We start from the raw sequence: 20,357 nt of genomic DNA, 5'->3' as shown, positions 1-20,357 counted from the left end.
CAGAAAAATAGGTTGTCCGCTGAAGAACGATTCCTGAAACATCTCTTAGCAATCTGCTTTTATTCCATTCATAACTAATTTCAATCAAGACAGCACTATGCTCATCTTTCATGAAATATATCGCAGAGCGTAACGGAGCAACCCACGACAAAAATATGTATTCGAACGCGGAAATGAATGGAGAGGTTCCGAATCGACTTGCGTCCGCGTCAAGCGCGGTATCGAGGCTGCATATGCGCATACATTTTTTGAAGCGGATCAGATTATCGGTCCTCACAAAGTCCAGCCGTGTTCCTGATTTATCGCGTCTTTTTGGGGCGCCACGTACCTGCGGGGGGGAAAATGCGATAAGTAGCGATCCGATGTCGCAGAAATGCTTAAGTCGAGACTCGAGACCCTCTTAGGTACGAGCTCGAAGCTGGAACGATGGGACAGGATTCCGGTACTCACTTTTGTTCTAGTTTGCCTTCTTTGAAGAGCTTCTCACGGTATTCTTTGATGGTTTTCGCGCGGGCATATTGCAGATAGGTGAAACTGCACTCTTGGACATCCTCCCACTCTAGCCTGCGGTGGGGATATATCACATTGAAAAAATATATATTTGAGGATCCGGTTCCATTCTATCGTTGTATTGCTAATCGTCGCCTCCTCCGAGACTCCCAGTGTCGTCGCTGCAGTCTTCTCGGCGAGCACAAGCGATATCCGGGAAGTTCGATAATACTCGAGAGACCATTACGTGTCGTGTGCGTCATCGTGCGCTCCAAAGGGCGATCGGGATCTGGGGAAATCGGATACTCACTGACATTTCTTGATGTGGTGGGGGTAGCCGTAGGCGTCTTGGCACCTTGCGAGCTGTAAAGCAAGGGGTCGGCATTGCGGCCGGCGACCGCTCCTCTCGAAGAACGACGAGAGGTCTGTACCAGGAGTGTATATCAGAGGTCCGGGATGCGACATTGTCGAGCTTCACCGAAGAAATCGTAAAGTGAGTGGACCCGTCCACGGGATGACCCTTCGTTGGGAGAAGAGACGAAACTCTGTGCAGACGAGCTCCGGATGTCAACAAAAACAACGACCGAGCATCGAACCACACACGAAGACAGTTCCTATGCGCGGTCGCAGGCCTGTCGCCTGATAGATCTCAGAGATGAGCACCAATGGACAATATGTGCTAGAAGAATTCCAAAATCTTAGAAATTCCGTCACAGAGTACCACAGGCCGTGCAGGAATATTTGGGAATCTTCAAGTTTGTAAAAAGCTTGATCCCACTTCGACCTACCGATTCGGATTCCCGCTTCAAACTGAGCGTTCGCGCAGATATGTCCTGTCAGGAAGAGCCCGAGACCGAGTTTCTTGGTTGGATTCCTGCTTTATCCCCTCTCAGAGATGATCGCCTGATTTCCAGGAGCTGCGCATATAGTCTCACGCAACCTGATCAAGAGATTGAACGGTTGTATCCCATCTTTCCTGTTAATTATTCTCTCTGTCGTCAGTCGCTCGTTCAGACACTCGTCGGAGCTCGAACGAGAGCCGCAACTCCGATCGTCCAGCGACATGTGACAGACGTCTCCGAGAGACCAAAATTGCACCAGACAAGAAATCTTCACGGGGGAGACCGCACAACTGCCACGATAACTTCTTCTTTGAATTTGGCGGGTTATGCTGCGGTGACTGCAACGACCGCTCAATCGCGAGCACCACACAACGGGGTGACTTTCATCGGCCATCTTCCCTTGTCGAGTTAGTTGCAGTGTTCGTCGTCGGCGACGTCGTGAGGCTCATTCTGTTCTATTCGATCATCCGGCTACCGTTGTCCGAGAACGAATCAGAATATGTTGAAGATTTTCCAATCACAGGACGGCCAGCAGCGCTTCCGTTCGCCCTTCGCGCCTATGGTGGCGAAGTGTGAGGCGGGAGCTCCCGCGGCGCCGGTTCGAGTCCTCTCGGCAGCCAACACCGCCGACGAAGTCGTCTACGGCTCAGGACAATACTACGCCCTCTGCGGTCTCGGCGGGATCCTCTCGTGCGGTATCACCCACACGGCGTTGACGCCTCTCGATCTCGTCAAGTGCCGAATCCAGACGAATCCCACCAAGTACAAGAGCATTTTCCAGGGTTTCAAGCTCACCCACGCAGAAGAAGGTGTTCGAGGACTCGGTCGAGGATGGGCCCCAACAGCCATCGGATACTCGCTCCAGGGTCTCGGTAGGTTTGACCGCTACGAGAGTAGTTCACGAAATCACTTTCGGGTGTCATGCGATTGCCGGGTCCTCTCGCGGATCACGCACGTGTCCTAAGCGTTTATCGATCATATGCGCAGACTGGGTCTCTGCGTCTCTGAACTGCAACCACTCAGTCAGTCTTTGAAAAGAAATCTTCTGTCCGAAACTTCGAAAGGCTATGTCATTGAAAGTCAGGTGACCGTCAAAGAAACGACCTCGGCCTTGAGGCGAGGAATTAGAGTTTTCTATCAGATATCGTGCTCTCGAGCGAATCGCGTCGAGCCTCGTCCTGTCTGCGAGATGGCTGAGCGGTTTCACCAAAGCTCCCGAAGTTCTGGCTCTTGCCACGGATTTTTCTAGAACGCAATAAGGTATCCCGGTCAAAGAGACCTTCGAGTCTTCCCCAGGAGTCAGGACTCACTCTCGTGCTTAATTCCAGGAAAGTTCGGCTTCTATGAAGTGTTCAAGATATTCTACGCCGACCTCCTCGGTGAGGAGAACACCTACCTGTGGCGAACGTCACTGTACCTTGCGGCTTCGGCTTCTGCCGAATTCTTCGCCGATATCGCCCTCTGCCCACTGGAGGCGTGCAAGGTGCGAATCCAAACCCAGCCCGGATGCTCTCCGTACCTGGCCAAAGTTTTCCCGCAAATCCTCAAGGACGAGGGAATCGGCGGTCTCTACAAGGGTCTGACCCCGCTGTGGATGCGACAGATCCCCTACACGATGATGAAGTTCGCCTGCTTCGAGCGAACCGTCGAGTTGCTCTACAAGCACGTCGTTCCCAAACCCCGTGACCAATGCTCGAAGGGCGAGCAGTTGATCGTTACGTTCACCGCTGGATATATCGCTGGAGTTTTCTGTGCCGTGGTGTCGCATCCCGCCGATACCATCGTGTCTAAACTCAACCAGGACAAAGGCTCGACCGCTGTTGATGTTGCCAAGAAGCTCGGCTTCGCCGGTCTCTGGAAGGGTCTCGTTCCTCGTATCATCATGATCGGTACGCTCACCGCCCTGCAATGGTTCATCTACGACGCGGTCAAGGTGGCGCTCCGCCTCCCCCGCCCACCACCACCTCAGATGCCCGAGAGTCTCCGTCTGAAACTCGAGAAGGAACAGAAGTAGACGCGGCTCGCACAAGGCTGTAATCGACCACCTCGAGTAGTTATTGAACTAATTGATCAGAAACAAATTCATACGAAAATGTTGTCCGATTGAGAACACGGAAAGAGCGAGACACGATTCGGTACGCTCACATTTCGGAGACACGGAAAACATTGGTTCGTGACTCTCGCGTGTCTAGTGTGCAGGGGGTACTTATAATTGGTTGAAAGTTGAATGACGGATGCATGAGACTGACGAAAAGCCCGGTCAACGTTGGCGTGCTCGAGTATTTTTCGGAGAGATGGTGTTTGGCTGTCTCCCATTCTCTAGGTCTAGTGAATTGAATCAATCAAATTGAAATTAATATAAAAACGGAAGGATTGCGCAAGAGGATGTCGGTTGGAAAATGAGGGTGTGCGCCATGCGTGTTGAGGAAGAGAAGCCGCTCTGAAAACAGATCAGTCATCGTCGTTCTTCGCTTCTGAACCAGAAATAAAACACCTCCATTCCTCAGAACTCGATTTCGTTCTCCTTCAGCGCCCAAGATGCGTACTCAGAAAGTCACGTCGACTGACGACTGCCCGGCTCGATTACGTGTATTTTTGCGCCTCGTGAAGACGCTCTGAGAGAGTCATTTATCTCGTCGATATCCATCCGGGCTTGGGGGATTTATTCCGATACTTGCCGAAGGAGTCACGACAGTCACAACCCAGCGAGATCGCACGTGATTGTCTCGTGGAGTCTCAGCGAGATCATATTTATGTAGCATCCTAGCTAACTTCTGGATCGTAGGCGATGCGCCGCTCGTCTTAGCAGCCGGCCTTTCGTTGTGATGGGGATTCTTGCGTAAAACAGACTCCGAGTCCCGCCGTTTCTGAATCTTCACTTTTGTGGGAGCGAGACTCCCAATGTCACCCACATTACCAGCACCGGTGATGCCGCTGTTGAGCAGGAGGAACGGAAAGACTAAATTACATATATGCAACCTCTCGTCTAAGTGGATTGTTCCATATCCATGTGCGTTCCTCGGTCGATGTCTCTTTCCTTTGGAGGCTTCCCTCTCCCAGCAGTGAGCAGGCGTCCAAGAGGTATTCCCCGCAGAGTCTGCAGGGGCAGCAGCCTTTTGTCTAGATGTATCCGGCCTATAATAGGAGCACACGGTCAAAGATCTCGTACCTCCCGGAATCGATTCGACTTTTTCGAATCTATGACGTGACAGAAACATGGAAAGAGAGTTCTCGGGTACGGATGGGTTCGAGGCAACTCCCGCATCTGCGTAGCAAAGGAGCTTCGTCCCTGACACACGCTCTCGCGAAACTGAGGTGACTGCTCATCGATTCAGGGCTGATTTTATCAGAGAGCCCCACTCATTCAGTAAATCCCAAATCTAAGTGTCGACAGACGTCGTTTCTGAACCGGCGAGAGAGACTTGGAATCTGGACAAGGCGAGCGGTGGAAGGAGCCCCTTTTCGGTCAAAAGACATATTGCCCCGGTCGGATGTCGAATTTTTCCTCCTATTATATGCCCAAGCTGTTGCCCGGAACCATGAAATTCTATGATTTGCGCCCCCGACTCCTCTCCGGATGAAAAGAATCATAGATTGTATATCATCCAGTCAGTTCTCTGAACCAAACGAACCCATTTATGGGCGCAGTTGATGGAAAATGGGAACGAAGTACTCCGTCGGCTGCGCGTTTGATCACCAAGATAGAAATCCTCGAGAAGCGATTTTTCTCGACTAATCCCGCTCGAAGCATATTCGTTGACGTGATGGGACCAGGCTCACCCGGCGAAGAAGGCAACAGATCAGCATCAGATTCCATCTGGAAGACCCAGACTTTCAAGTCGATGAAAATTGATTTCGGAATTCGACACTTCCGGGATCATTTACCGTGGGATCTGATGCTATCTTGACAATTTCGGGAGCGACGGTTTCAGACAAACAACATTTCCGCGACATGCTCTGCAGCCGTCATACGAAGGTCGAGCCTCTTAATCGTCTCATGTTTTGTTGGAGAACGCGTAGACCTTGATGCCCTCTTACCTATCTTACTCTTGACCGCGATCTTTTCCGCTCCGCATTAATTCGACTCGCTCTCATTTCGTCATCCGTCTTCACCGAACAGCGACGAGCTCCAAGATGCATCTCTCGTGGGTGAGTCCTCCATCATGCGAAGTCAGAAGTGCCATTGCCATGTGAGAATGATTCGGCTCGATCGAGGTTCCGGGGCAATGTCAGTACAACAGTACAATGTTCAGTCGAGAGTGTACGCTCGATGCTTCAGCAGGTCGATGTCGGTACTGATTGCGAAGAGCTTACAGGTCCTCGTCGTCGCTTGCATCGCAATATGCATCGGATCGTCGACCGCACTCCCAGCTCAAGTCATGAATCTCGGCTCAGGGGATCTTCAAGAAAGTTTACGTGAGTAACCTTGACTTGAAGCTACTCGTCTTTGCGCGGTACCGTAGGCTTGACAAAGATTTCTCTCGTCATTAGGGGCGGCACTCAAGCAGTCGGAGCGACAATCGCTGAGCATAATCGCTCGGAGACGGAACCTGGAGGCGGAGAAAATGAATCTCGCCGGTGGGAATGAGAGACCCGTAATAACAACAAGGTAACTTGTCAGTCCATTCAGACAGTACATCGGCTCTTGCGCCCCTTCGCCGGTTCCCATGTTCGACCCGCAGGCTTTGAAGAAGCGTACTCAGCCATTGAGCATGAAATTTTTCTTTTCCCGTTCGGAGTTCCGGAGGGGAGGAAGGGAGATTCTCAGGTGCTCAAGATTTATTTTCCCCGAATCACCTCCTCAAAGAGCTCTGGTTCCAGTTACCGCATCGCGTATGTATCGGATGATCGACCCGCAACACGTCTAGTGAATTACGACGAGTAGATAAATCATCGACGGACCGATTCCCCCGATTCCTGCACCATCCGATGTACATAGGACTTCATCGCCATTGCGACGTCTGGGCCCCGGAGGTCTCTTCGAAGCGCTCCCGCAGATCGTTCTCGAGTTCGGGGAGAATGTGGATAAGGATTCGCTCGACACATGTTTCCCGTTCGCGAAAAGGAAAAGCGTTACCTTACCTACTTTTGTAGTTCTTACTATTTCTATTAAAATATGACGATTGGGCGCGAAGATTCATGACCAAAAAAGGACGGCGTGGAAAGTTTTGAGCAGCCTCTTCCATATGAAGCTTTCAATAAGAAAATTATTGATCCCTTCGACCAATAAACCGTAGGGATCGAGTACACAAACCGAACAGATAGGTACTTGGATTTTTTTTGCAGGGAAGTCCGTCCATGTACACAAGGGTGTAAGATATTCACAGCAGTATGGAGCGATTATTTCCCTCAGCGATGAGAAGACTTTGTCGCCGCTCGACCCTTATCTCGCTCACACGAGTCCTTTAGCGGCAAACATCTCGCTGGACTGGGAATGATAATTTTCCATTTTCATCCGCGGATATTCCGGAGATGAGGAACCCGAATGTTTTCCGAAATCCACCTCGGATATTCCTCAGCTGCGTAAGGTTTCATTCAATCGGCGGGGATCGCATCTCAGTGTCTCGCTTGTTAGGATTCGATTCCGGGATGCTGAACACCCTGAGATCTTTTATCACGAAGCTCGTTGCTAATAGCAACAGCGCTTCAGAGTGGGTTGCAGCTCCAAATCGCTCGTTTCCGGTTCGCGAAACCAAGACGGATAATGTTTGTCCCGGTCGATTAGGAAGTAGACATCGCGGATTGTGCGACGATCCTCCTCATCTTCAAGTTCCACCTCTCGGTCAGGCACGCCCTGTTGCAGTGCGAGGTAGCTCGTCAGGAGACCACCTTCAAGACATAGTTATTAGAAACACAGGACAGATTCGACAAGCACTGTCGAAAAATCCCAACCCCTATTACTATCGTTGCGGATTTGACGTTTTTCCGAAGCTCCATGATAATCTTCAGCCTGGTCGTCGAATCAATCTGAATTCTTCCCGGAGAGCTCGCGATCTATTGACCGAGATTTCAGGAGCACGAAAAAGAGTTTCCAGCACGGGATCTACGCTCGGTGTGGTCAGCACTCATGTCGAGTGCGTGTGTTCTGTTTGCGGCGTGATGACAATCAAGCCATCCCAAAGCGGCGCAGCATTCGTCGCAATCGCGTGTCCATTCAGCAAATCCGAATTCCGCGACTTTTCTAGCTCACGTTCCAGCCGACGATTCCCGGGGGATCGCTGAAGCTAGTGCGATGCTCTTGATAGTTCCTTGCCATCCGCCACCGTCGCGGCGGTCGGCTACTCGTTGCATTATTCCCGTGGGCGGTGAGCATATTCGACAAGTATCGAACATCGGGTCAGAAGCCGCGCGTTGCCATTCTCGTAGCCGTTCAGATGTCCCTCGGTCGCGAGCAAGCTATTGTGTCACCCGGTTCAACATCCATGCCGGCAGATGGCGCTAGGAGCAGCGTTCTCTCCTCATCTGGCCGTGGTGTTCTTAGCTTGCTCCTCGGCATGCTGACTGCCTCACTGGTGACCGGGTGCTTGGCCGGCGGCTGCCTGCATGCGCTCGACTAACCGACTGACGGACGATCGGACTGCTCGCCTGGTTGGAGAGTTGGTTTGTGCAGTGGCGGCGGCAGCAGCAGCAGCCGCTCCGGCATCATGATCCAAGATGAAGAAGAACTGCTGTGTGTTTAGCCACCACCGCGAACCGGACCGTCTGCTAGTTTGATCACAGGTTGCTCCCGTTAACATGGTGCTCATCATGACGATCGATCGGAGATTGTTTGCGGATTGACTCGACGTCGACGACGACCAGTGTTGACGTATCGCTCGGATGACTCCTCGACTTACGGCACAGTGATGTGATCTGGATCTTGACCATCGAGCAACATGGCTCTGGCCGGAGAGCACATTCCCCTGACTCTGTATGAATTACTCGTCGAAGCGAAGCTCAGTGAGTACTATGAGCCTTTCCGGAACGAGCTCCAGGTCACCACGGCCGATCAGCTCAAACTCCTCGAGGACCGGCACTACAACCAGTTGGGAATGTCGAAATTCGAACAGAGGAGGCTCAAGCGACACTTCGACAAGCACTTCTCGAATGGCTATCTCGGGAAGATCCGACAGTTCCTGATGGGGAAACAGCTCCCGATTCAGGACCGGGTCCTGGGCCTGCCAGTACCGCCCTCGGAGCCCAGCGGGCCCCAGTACCTCATACCGAGGTCACAGATCATCCTCAGCGAAACTCTCGGCTCCGGGGAATTCGGCGTCGTGCGTTCAGGAGTTTGGATGTCGCCGGTTGGAACTCGTGTGAACGTCGCCGTGAAATGTTTATCCAGGATGCGGTTACAATCGAATGCCTCCGACTTTCTGGCCGAGGCAGCGATCATGCACAGCATATCGCATGCGAACATTGTCAAGCTGTACGGTGTCGTACAGGGGGGCCAAGATCTCATGCTCGTCACCGAACTCGCTCCGTTCAGGTCGCTATTGGAATGTCTGAAGGAACCGGCGTTCGCCATACATTCATGCCCACGAATCTTGTCAAACTTCGCCATCCAGATAGCCGAGGGCATGGCCTATCTGGAGGGCAGACGGATGATCCATCGGGATCTCGCCGCTCGTAACGTACTCGTGTTCGCTCGAGATTTTGTGAAAATCAGTGATTTTGGTCTCTCTCGGGCGCTGGGAGTTGGCAAAGATTATTATCAGACGAATTTCAGCCAAAACCTCAAATTACCGATCGCGTGGTGCGCGCCAGAAAGCATCAATTTCCTGAAGTTTACGTCGGCCAGCGACGTCTGGGCCTTCGGCGTGACACTCTGGGAAATGTTCAGCTTCGGAGCCCAACCGTGGCAGGATTTCAACGGACAACAGATCTTGAACGCCATTGACGAACCAAATTACCAACGACTCGAGCGACCCGAAGCGTGTCCAAGAGAAACGTATAGCTTGATGCTGAAGTGCTGGGCTCACGACACTTCGCACAGACCGACGTTCAATCAATTGATCGCCCTATTGAACTCGTCGATGCCTGAACAGGTCCAGGCCCACACGGATTCGCAGAACGCGTCGCGACAAATCCGCGACTCGCTCGAATTCCACCGCGGGGACGTCATCGTCGTTCTGGATAAAAGCACCCCCGAGGTCTGGCGGGGCTTCTGTTTGGGCACCGTGGGATATTTCCCCGCGTCGGCTACGGTTCCCTATGAGTCGAACGCATCGCTCGTCCCAGCGCAGTCGAATGCTGTCCCTTTCGATAAAGGCGAGCCCTGCAGGAAGTCGAAGCCCCGGAGACCTCAGAGGGACTCAAGTTCCGATATGACGCCTCTGTTGAGACAGTCGGTCACAGACGAAAGTCAAACGCCACCGGCAGCGCAACGCGTCGCACCCGTGAGCCTTGGGAACGCACTTCCATCGAGACATGAGTACCACGAGATCAGCGATGAAGACCTCAGCCCATTCGACGTGGGCCCACCTTTATGCGACGAGGTAAGTTTGTATTCGAAATTTGAGAGGAGCTTTCAAATATCATGGATGAGTTTTTGGCACGGCGGAAAAAAACGGCGGCAGAGTGACTGGAATTTTCCCCAGAAGGGAATTCTGTGGAGACAGTCACCCGATCGATCGATTGATGCAGTAGTCCCCGCGTCGATGATGATCCTCTCGCTTCACCGAAAAGTCATCTGATCCGCGTCGGAAGCGGATACGCTTCCATAGAAACGTAGCGGAACGTTCATTTTCTCTCGGGTTCGGTCGATTCGGTTCTCGATCGTCCACCGATTCTGGAAGGGTCCTCCCGATGGATTGACAAGAGGAGAGCGTGCGCGACGCTTTAGCTTCATTTGCTCTGTAGTTCGTTCGAACTCGCTCCGGAACTTTACGGTGCGAAAACGTAGTCGACTCTCATCCGCTGAGATGGGTCCGGAGAAATATGATAGAACTCCTTGAGTGTCTCCCCATACTGGGCAGGTTACAATGCCTCTCAGCCAACGTCGAAAAGTTACGTTCCGCGGAACTACGTTCATTCAGGACAAATGATGTACCAATCTGGTGGGAAGAGCGCGAAATCGGAATTTCCCCGCTCCCGAGACGTGGGCCAGGTCCCCTTAAAGGCTCGTTGGCGTCACGTATCGTGTTTCCGAGGGCTGATATGCGGCAGTTCCGCTTCTCCCACGACGTTCCCGCGAGAGTCAGAGAACCACAATGGGGGTTGGCGGGAACGATTTCGATTCCCGAAATGCTCTCCGCAAACTGGATGGTTCAGCCAACGTTGGTCGCGACTTCGGTCATGACTGGCCAGCAGCAATGCTAGCGGTGGACGCGGTAGTTCCTCCTGTTCAGTCGCGATGTGAGCTCGGCTACTTGTTCACCGCTCACTTGAGCAAAGGGTCGACGTGATAGAGAAGAAAAAAAATGAAGAGAAGTGATCTTTCTCACAGACGACTGGAGCAGAACCAACAAAGCGTTCTCATTAGAACGCTCATCATCTTACACGAAAACGTAAAACGACGAAAACGACGACGAGTTCACGCGTCGAGCCAGATAGTCGTCTTTATGTGTTGTTTGTCACTCGCCTGCGGCGGCAGCGGCCCTAAGGGCCCGAGTTTTTCCGTGTCCGCGCACGAGCCGCGACAATTTGTGGCGCATCGTTTCTGTTATGAAGTTTCCATAAGGGGAAAGCTCACGATTTTTCTTCATGTCGCTTCCCAGAACAGAACTGCAAGGAACGTGAAAGCCCAAGATTTGTTTGGCGTTCTCTTTTTTGCCCGACTCGGCCGCAGCTTCTGCTCTCGCGGCGCGGCGGGATGAATTCCGAAACGATTTGACTTTCTTCCTGATTCTTTGAATTCATAGTACGCAAGCCCATGAACGACGGTACCTACATAGCACCGGCTCAAGACCCCTCCTTGTCCGCCTTCAGCGAAATTCCTAATCCGAATTCCACATCTCCTCAGGTATTCCGCGGGACCGAAGAACCAGATCAACACGCTTTTGTCGTGGCGGCCCTGGCTATGAGCTGTCGACAGAGGAAAGACGGGAGTACGTCTTCGACGTCCACCGTGATGGATACACGACCCCTCATCAAGAACAAGAGTCCGGGACACATCGTCAAACCGATATCGCCTACCGATGAGCAGGCGATCGATACGGCGATACAGATCGCCAAGGACCTAGCCAGCAAATCCCTCCAACAGGACCAGAGCCCCGTGGCGACCCCGACTCGGAAACACGGTCCGCGTTTCTTCATTTTCAATAGCAAGGGCCATCATCACGAGAAGAAAAACTTTTCCGAGATGCTCGAGCACACCAGACAGATCCAGGACGCGTTGCCCCGGGAAGTTACGGATGTCTATTCAGCTCTCGTAGAGAAAGGTGAAATGACCTGTTGTCTGGAAGACAGTCCGCCAGCGGATTCACGCACCTATTCCAATTGTGCGGAACTGACCGACCCTCCGCCACCGTTGCCACCGAAACCCGCCGTCAAAACCAAGACCGAAGGGCTTCGACACCACCGCCGGATTCATCCGTTGGTTCTCACGTTGCCCGGCTACGAGCAACAGGATGCCAACAACAACAACACTTTCAAAGCCCCCGCCAACGATGCGAGAGTCGTCCAGACTCTTCCGCGGCTACCGGCGCAAATACCACCGAGACACGAGCCGGAAAGACCGAGGTCTCGTCCCACTTCACGGAGCAACGAGTCTCTGTTGCGATCCTCTCCGTTGCATTCCTTCGGCTCGTCCGAGAGTCTTCCGTGCAGGCCTGAAATTCGCCATTTCCGATCGATTGAGCCTCTTCTGGAGACTCGGAATCGTCCCTCCAATTCGACCCAGTCTCTGAGAGCGGAATCGTCTCGGAGCTTCGATCGAATGGACATCGGCGATCCGACCGGAGCGAGACCGAAAAAGAAACTCGACAGACACGTCAGTTGCGAGGATCTCCTCGACTTCAGCACCGATCGGGCGGCTGCTCGAAGAACCCAGGGCAGACAACGCGGGACGGATTCAGATGAAGTACATATAATGCAGAAGGTTTTGGCTTATGAAAACCTTCCGTCCGTAGACTGCTTGACCGCTCTGAACATCACAGAATGGGACGTTCACAAAGCGATAAAGCTAGCCAAACTCCGACTGCTCCTGGCGAAGCGGGCGGAAGGCGCCAAACTCGACGAGATCCCCTTTTCAGAGACGAAGTCTGTTCTCGAAACGACGAATTGGAACCTCGAGCAGGCGGTCCAGGCCATAATGGGCCTTGTTTAAGCCGCGCGTCAAGGACTCGAATTCATTTCTCTCATGGGAACAAGAGTCGCTGCCGACAATGAAAATTGCTGTCGATATACCGGAGCACATGAACGTTGTTCAAGTAGTATTTCTTCCGATATAGTACACATCTTCTGTACCAAGTGCCATCAGAGTATTCGTGCGAGAGGAGAATGTTGTGAGCAAAAGAGATGTTACCTAAGTCACTCATGGGTTCGATATCCCCATGAATCGAGTCGTAAATAATTCCATGTGTTTTGGGACTTTTCCAGCCCAATCTCTTCTCATAGTAACAGAGTATGGTAGCTCCTGGGAGTAATCCAGGAAGCTCACCAAGGAACATGTTCGCGGCTTTGCGTAGATACTCCACGAATCACGGAACGTGATCGGTGAAGAAAATATGCAATAATTGCATATTGCAATTATGAAAATTGTAAGCATGTGTTTCCCTGATTTCTTCTCGCTCGAAGATGGGGTCGTGTTCATGGAAGAATCATTATCATAGAATGGAATTAATTCACCACGGCTTCCTCGGTTTCAAGTTTTCATGAAATGGAGGACGGTTGATGATCGCTCAAGTAAATAGTAACAATTGCACTCGTTCAACGAAGAGATCCTAATGCGAATCGTAATAAATACCACCGTGTGAAACTATTCTCGAGCGGGTGTTAAATGGTCTAGAAAGAGCTATACACCGACCGTAAATGTCGATGATCGACATTTCCACAGGAGAGAGTCATTGCTCCCAAGCAGCTTCGATGTCGTGAGTAGATGCCAGATCTTTTGGAACACCCGAAATAGTAAATCAAATAGCGTCTGAAAATAGCAGCCGGTGGGAACTGTTTTTCTTCGGCCCGTTGTTGTTTCAGATACAGTTGACGATATTCTCATCCGTCAGGTCTCGAAATCACTCTATGCTGAATTGAACTTCCAGAGATGATTCGGGTGGCAGTCCCGTTAGGGCTTTTACTCTTGGTGGTGGTCCAACACAATGTCAACTCGATGTCCATGATTCGGAGAAAAATCATGGGTAAATCTCGAAGTAAGTTCTCAGAAGCGATTTCTGTCGTCACGACGACTGTGTGGCATCCATGGTATCCGACGAAATGATGGATTTGAGAGCTGAATCGACGCGGACTCCATCGCATGCATTTCCAGATGATATGGCGGCTCGCGGCGTCATGCCGATGGCCCGCAAATACTTGCATCATAGGAACTCCAAGGTAAATGATGTATAGAAAAATTCAGTCTTCGCGATCAATGCTCAGCCTCCAATTCTTCGGGGCCGCTCTCGACATCATGATTCGATTATTCTGGTGCACAGGCTTTCGGCGATGCTCCAGCAGCCGAGTCCGATCAAGTGATTGAAGTAGCTTTCGCTGTCAAAGTGCGTAAGAAAGGCCCGAGTGACCCTGGTGAGAGTATCGAGGACGATCTCGACCATGAAGTAGAAGAAGTGGAAGAAACATCGTCAGCAGCAGCGCCGATTTCGGAACTGGAAACCCTGGCTCAATGAGGAGTTTTCCTCCAGTACAGCGAGAATTCGACCAGGATCTCGTCTGTAACTTGATTCATTTTCAAAAACTTCGAGTAAATATCGGACCTCTCTTTAATCCAGAAGTTTATTCATGATACGCTGCCAGCGTCGATGGCGATTCGAGATTCTGGAATCGCTCCAGGCTGCCGTATGTCCTTGATTTAGCTCTCAGTTGTTGTTCTACATACCTATCGGCTCGATCAAGGGAGTGACCAATCCGATTGAAACGAATCGGAATCGCTGGATGAGGAATGGTTGGTGCACCAAAGGAGTCACGCGCTAAACGGGCGTCCCAGCCCATGGGCGATCGTGCCAAATGATCAAAGTCCGTGGGATATCGATTCGCTGCGACTGATGCCCATAATACGGCAGTAAGCACTAGAACTTAACTGGAACCTTGTGTGTTTATCATGAAGCCATGTGTGGAGTTGTGGTCGACTTTGCTCCTCATGATGCTTTCAATTTTGGTGTCGCTATCGAATGGATTACTCGTAAAATCTGATTGCGTGAAAACAGGAGGGGTCTGTATAATTCACGCTCGGAGATTTTTCAAACCTTCGAGCCTCTAATGGGAGCCTTAAACTCATAAGGGAGCTAATCGCTGTCTACAACGTATATACGTTTCTCCAGAACTGCACCACCTTAAGCTGCTGTGCGAGAGCCGACATCTGCAAAAACTACCCCAAGATCGGTGACTTGTGTACATACCGCGAACCCTGAACAGCGAAACACGTAATTTCGTCCGCGAGGACCATGAAGCAATGTGCCAGTCGGGGAAGGGCTTGAAGGAAGCCTTCTCGTAGGTTTCTGTAGAATAAAGGACTTGGCATTCTAATCGAGGGCCAGATATTCTTCCTAGAAAATCTGGGAGACTCCCCCTCCCCTCCTCTGACTTATTCTTAGTTGGTGGAAAATGCATAATAATAATTAATAATCCTGTCCAGAAGCGAGTCAGAATGCAGCAGAGCCGGATTTCGGGTCACTCGCTAATTCCTAGTCAGTCCTTTTTAGTCAGAGTCTCGTTGCAAGCTTGTCACGGGTTCCCGCTGAGAATCCCATATATTGTAGTAAGGGAAAAATACGTTCTCCTCCATCTTCTTCCTTCTCCCCCCCTCGCGTGATGCGAGTGCAAGTTCAGTACTCCATCGAGGCCGCTTCACTCGGTGTCGTTCTCCACAAGAGATCGAATATCGGTCTCGCTTGGGTCATGGCAAGAAACATCAACGCTGAACCCAAAACGAATGCCGCGACTGCAATCGAGCATCTATTCTGCGGTCCATATGATTTGACGATTGACTGCAAGGAAAAATCAGTGGAACTTTGTGGATCGGGAGCGTTTAGGAGCGAATCCAACAGAAACTCCTAGCCAAGAGTCCGATGGGGAGAACGAAGGAAGATTCCTCACAGATGTCGATTGAGAGGGCATCGAGCTGCTCCGTCGACTCGCAGATATTCCCGGATTCGCTTGCGGGAGCGGCACCTTAGATGGGAATATGCATCCTTTGATTGATTTCGTTGGATGAGCATACCCTGAAGTCCCGAGAATCAGAGGCGCATAAGGAGAGGAATTTCCAAGCTGGTATTCATGAGAACAAAATCCCCGCTCCGCATGGAGCCGAATCGAAAGGGAAGGTCCCTCATACTGGGGACTCCGGGGTCATACTTATAATGATGAAGGCTCACAGCTGGCAACGCGCGTGATAGAATCGGTTCTCACCATTCCCGGAGTCGCTTTCAGGCTCTTGCATGCTGCATTCCAGTTCAGATCCTTACCGACTGATCCCCTAGCCCCCTCCCGGTCTTTCGCCAACACCGATTGATTGAAGGCTCCTCTACCTTCCACGAGCGCCGTCTTTCTCGGGATGGACTTCGGAATCCCGGACTCGAATCGGGTCGTTGTGCAACCCTCTGGGATGGGACCTTCTCTCAGTGAAGGGACATATGTTTTCCATCATACGGCACTGGAGCTTCTGCTCTGAACTCAAAGGGGGATTCTTCCCGCTCCGCTCACCTGCATTGAAATGCGACGAGTTGAATCCCGAGAGGAAATAACGAGAGTCGGTGGGCGGAGAGCTCATCCAAACTCATGTGAAGACCGTAAGGACGACCACGATACGCCCGATGGCCTGACTTCGTTGTCGATCTCCTCTCGGTGGCAGAAATCGTTACCGCTCAGACACTGATGGTCATGCTGCGCGTCAAGTAGGCGGTCCGATCCGAGGCCTCCATTCCCTTGAGCGATGCTCGGTCGTCAGGCCTGAATGAGGAGCTACTGTATCCGCCAGTTCGAAGGCTTGCGCTTCACGTCGCCCCGAGGCCTTCTCCCGAATGGGGCACCACTCCCTCAGTTGCCAGGAATAGGAGTACAGCCAGACGTACAGGACCTGATAGAAAGATCCGGTTCTGCTGAGGATGATGGATGATGGTTTCGACAGAGTCTCCAAATCAAATCATTCCAAAAGTCGTGAAAAGCTACACAACACAAGTGCAAGCGAGTCTAAGTCGCGAACAGTGGCTTGAACTCTCGCGGGTCTCCGCTGCAGCGAGGCGCCGGCGCGGCGTGGTAATCAGCAGCCTTCCCGTCTTCACGGATGATTCGGCGCGAATCCAATCTAGGGAGCACCACCACGCCGGGCTTGTGCTTCTGTAGAGTCTTCAGCTGCATGGCACTCGATATCTATGGGTTGCGAATGGAGGCTATTGGAGCAGGAGCTTTTAGACGGAGCTCCATGACTAAGGCACGCTTCGCGAGCGTTGCTTATGCCGTGCTGATGTGAAATATCATACAACTTGCGAAGGAAATACGGCGCAACAGATACGTACAATTTAGTACAAGCCCAGAGGGTCTCAAGAACGGGGTCGAGGAGGGAACTTGCGCGGAGCTGCCGGTTGAAATTGGAGCGTGTCCCGACGAGAGACCAGGGATTCTAACGTGAGAAGCCACACGTGAAAAAATCGGTGAGATACTCTGTTTGATCGCAGAGCAACAACTCAGAGGCGGAGCACCGTTCACTCAGGTTTATTGTAAATTCTAAGAAATTTTGTGAACCCCACGAATCTTCCCCAAACGAAAGCTCCCTCGGGCCAAAGTCATCTATACCAACTGTCTTCTTCTGGGGGGGACTCCGAAGCGGATTCTGATCGCGAAGACTCCGAAGTGAACTCTGCTCTTTCCTCCCAAGAATTCTCTCGACCTCGGGAAGTATATGGGAGAAAGGAGTTTTTCCCCGAGTATGCGGCTTCTCCCGATGTGCGAGGAGTCGGAGCCCGAGTCGACTTCGGTTGATCGCCGCCGGGCCCATCGGACTCTTCCGCTGAGATCGACGGCGTCGACGGACTGCCTTCGGTATCTTCAGATTGCGTATCTCGTGAACCTTCCCCGGGCGTGTCGTCAGGTGCATCCTCTTGCATGGCTCCTGTCACATCTGCGGTTTCCCTCATATCTCCCGAAGTGGCCTCGTGATGCGTTTTCCGGAAATTTTCCTCGGTGTTCCCCTCTCTTTCGCCCACCTTTTGGGGTTCTCCGCCGGGGCTGTTGGGATCAGGCGATTGGATGGAGTGGCCGTGACCCGGGGAAATCGTTGCGCCCTTCTCGCCTTCCGCAGACTGGAAACGGGGTCCATCCTTGCCGAACGGGGAGATCGCAGCGGACATTGCCGCAGATGCTGCCATGGAGATCCCGGGAACTCTTCCCCCCGGGCTAGGCGACTCCCTAGCAGGCAATTTCTTCACGGCCTCCGGGTCGTGGGACTCGTGTCCATGATGATCATGAAGGTCGTGTGCGTGATGTTCATGGATGTCGTGTCCGTGATGTTCATGGATGTCGTGTCCGTGATGTTCATGAAGGTCGTGTGCGTGATGTGCATGAAGGTCGTGTCCGTGATGTTCATGGATGTCGTGATGTACATCATGCCCGTGGAAATCATGTCCGTAGTGTCCGTGAAGGTGATGGTCCCCGTGATGGTAAAGACCATGGTGGAGAACAAATACGTGGTTGTTGCCGTGGCCACCGTCCTCATGGAAGATCACTCTTTCACGTTCTATACCATGATGCTCAATCCCGTGATGCCCCACTCCGTGATGCTCGAGCAAGTGCTGTTCCTCACCATGGTGCTCCTCTCCGTGGTTCTCCCCGCCATGGTGTTCATCTCCGTGGTGCTCCCCGCCATGGTGTCCCTCTCCGTGGTATTCCCCGTCGTGGTGCTCATCTCCATGGTGCTCTCCTCCGTGATTTCCCTTTCCGTCGAGCTCTTTCTTGCCTAGCTCAGGACCATTGTGCTCTTCTCCATGGTGCTCTTCTCCATGGTGCTCTTCTCCATGGTGCTCTTCTCCATGGTGCTCTTCTCCATGGTGCTCCTCTCCATGGTGTTCTTCTCCATGGTGTTCTTCTCCATGGTGTTCTTCTCCATGGTGTTCTTCTCCATGGTGTTCTTCTCCATGGTGTTCTTCTCCATGGTGTTCTTCTTCATGGTTTTCTTCCCCGTGGTGATCTTCCTCGAGGTGCTCTTCTCCATGATGCTCATCTTCATGGTGCTCTAGTCCATGATGATCGTCCAGGTAGTGATCGTGATCATCTGCGTGAATATCTTCTATTGAATGCTGGAATTCAACATGATGAGTCGAATGGTGATGATGATGTTCGTGGCCCCCCATATCGTGTCGCCCGATATTCATTATTATTCGAAGAGGGAATCTGTCCGCATGGTGCGGTTCCATACTGAGTTGGTGACAGTCATGGTAGTCGTGATGACATCTCTCCATCAGTTCGTGTGACCCGCATATCGTCACGGCGCTCAGAGACGAGCAAATGTGGTGTCCCTCAGCTCGCCAAGCACAAACTGTAATTTTGGATATATCGGAGCGAGCGGAAGCAGTTAGATCGAGGTTTCTCAATGACACCGCGCGGCAATCTCACCTGCGACAATTAGTATGGCGACCAGCAAAGACGATTTCGTGAGGTTCATGGTCCAACCATAAATTCCGAGATCTCTTTGGCGACGCGTCGATTTTCACGTCCTTTATATCTTCGCATCGGAAAGCGTGGAGAACGCGATCATAGTTTCAGGCCGGGCTTGACACTTAATGAGGGTCGAGTTGTTCTGTGGGTCGTTTTCCGTGCTCATGCTAGTGACAGATTGACATGAAACTGAGCAGATAAATCTCGAATCTCAGCGTTTTAAGAAATCTCCGTCGGGGAATTAAGGTTGTCGTAATGGCAACGTTTTGATCGATCGCTCCGCAAGCCGGTCATGCATTGAGATGATGATGGATCTGATTGCCGGATACTCCCCAACCTTGAGAAAGAACTCGCCCTTTTGTCGAGGGAATCCGTCGAAGACGAGACGCTCTCTCGGAAATAGACAGCGCAAGAACTGAGAATCCCGATTTTGTGTTGCGCGTCTCGAGGATGGTGCGGTGATCGGTTCTGTGGTGCAAGATTGTGTTTTCCGAACAGGATCACGAATGTCTTCCACCAACCCAACCATTTCACTCACCCGTTAGGGTTGTGAGAGAGGAGGGGACTTTCGCGCAAGTATCCATCGTGGAACGTGTGTTCCTTTGGGACATAAGGTGACTTGACTCGCTCGGGTCTCCCAGTCCAAGGGAGATCACGGAAATCGTTTTTTTTTGCCGAATGCTCTCCGAGAAAGGTACTGACGAACATTTACGCCGCGTCGTGCGGGAGAAGATTTTTTCCGGTACCGACGAAAAAGAAGCTGTGTACTCTGGAGCGAGGTCCCTCGTGCCCTCCTGAACTCATGAGAATGAGGATGACTCCGTGTTCGAGGACCTCGGGGTCCGCTCGGCCTCCAAGGTCCGAGCGATCGTAGGTCAGCCATGATTTCTTGAAGTGGGTGAGATATCGGGAGCTCACTCCTTTTCTCTGGGAAGCGCTCTGGTGGTCATTGAAGAGGAATCGATTGACCCACAGAAATGACACGATCACGTCCGCGTTGTCATTCGAACGATGAAGGATCCTGCTTCTGAAGAGTGAGCACTGAGCTCGAACTTCGAGGCCACTTCGGGAGTTCCCTCACACTTCCCGATTTTGAGTCCCAGTAATGAATTCACCAAGCACGCTCGAATTCCCATCACGAAATGACTTGGGAATGAAGAAGGAGACGGAGAAGAGGAGAGGGAAAGAGGAGACAGAAGAGGAATCGAGAGTGGAATAAAATGGGAGAATTGAGGAGAGCCAGGAGGAGATTAGAAACGGGGGAAGAATAGGAACGGGAAAACG

The 20,357-nt window shown here is 51.9% G+C and overlaps 3 protein-coding genes across 3 annotated transcripts; 2 read left to right on the top strand and 1 right to left on the bottom strand.

Moving 5' to 3' along the window:
• Positions 1 to 47: 47 nt before the first annotated feature.
• LOC100905168 (NADH dehydrogenase [ubiquinone] iron-sulfur protein 5) lies at positions 48 to 1,040 on the bottom strand. Its single transcript, XM_003738501.2, has 3 exons — positions 800 to 1,040; positions 451 to 564; positions 48 to 328 (listed from the first exon to the last, which is right to left on the bottom strand). The coding sequence occupies exons 1-3, from the start codon at positions 952 to 954 to the stop codon at positions 274 to 276; spliced, it is 324 nt and encodes a 107-aa protein (XP_003738549.1). The 5' UTR covers positions 955 to 1,040; the 3' UTR covers positions 48 to 273.
• A 653-nt stretch (positions 1,041 to 1,693) lies between these two features.
• Positions 1,694 to 3,835, top strand: LOC100904594 (phosphate carrier protein, mitochondrial). The gene is made up of 2 exons (XM_003738499.2): positions 1,694 to 2,203; positions 2,660 to 3,835. The coding sequence occupies exons 1-2, from the start codon at positions 1,831 to 1,833 to the stop codon at positions 3,343 to 3,345; spliced, it is 1,059 nt and encodes a 352-aa protein (XP_003738547.1). The 5' UTR covers positions 1,694 to 1,830; the 3' UTR covers positions 3,346 to 3,835.
• Positions 3,836 to 8,206: 4,371 nt separating this feature from the next.
• Ack-like (activated Cdc42 kinase-like) lies at positions 8,207 to 12,579 on the top strand. The gene is made up of 2 exons (XM_003738531.1): positions 8,207 to 9,808; positions 11,275 to 12,579. Exons 1-2 carry the CDS (start codon positions 8,207 to 8,209, stop codon positions 12,577 to 12,579), a joined length of 2,907 nt encoding a protein of 968 aa, XP_003738579.1.
• The last annotated feature ends 7,778 nt before the right edge of the window (positions 12,580 to 20,357 follow it).

The sequence above is a fragment of the Galendromus occidentalis genome, unplaced genomic scaffold, assembly GCF_000255335.2.
Source record: "Galendromus occidentalis unplaced genomic scaffold, Mocc_1.1 scf7180000076006, whole genome shotgun sequence".
NCBI lineage: Eukaryota > Metazoa > Arthropoda > Arachnida > Mesostigmata > Phytoseiidae > Galendromus > Galendromus occidentalis.
This window is presented reverse-complemented; position numbering and strand designations above follow the sequence as displayed.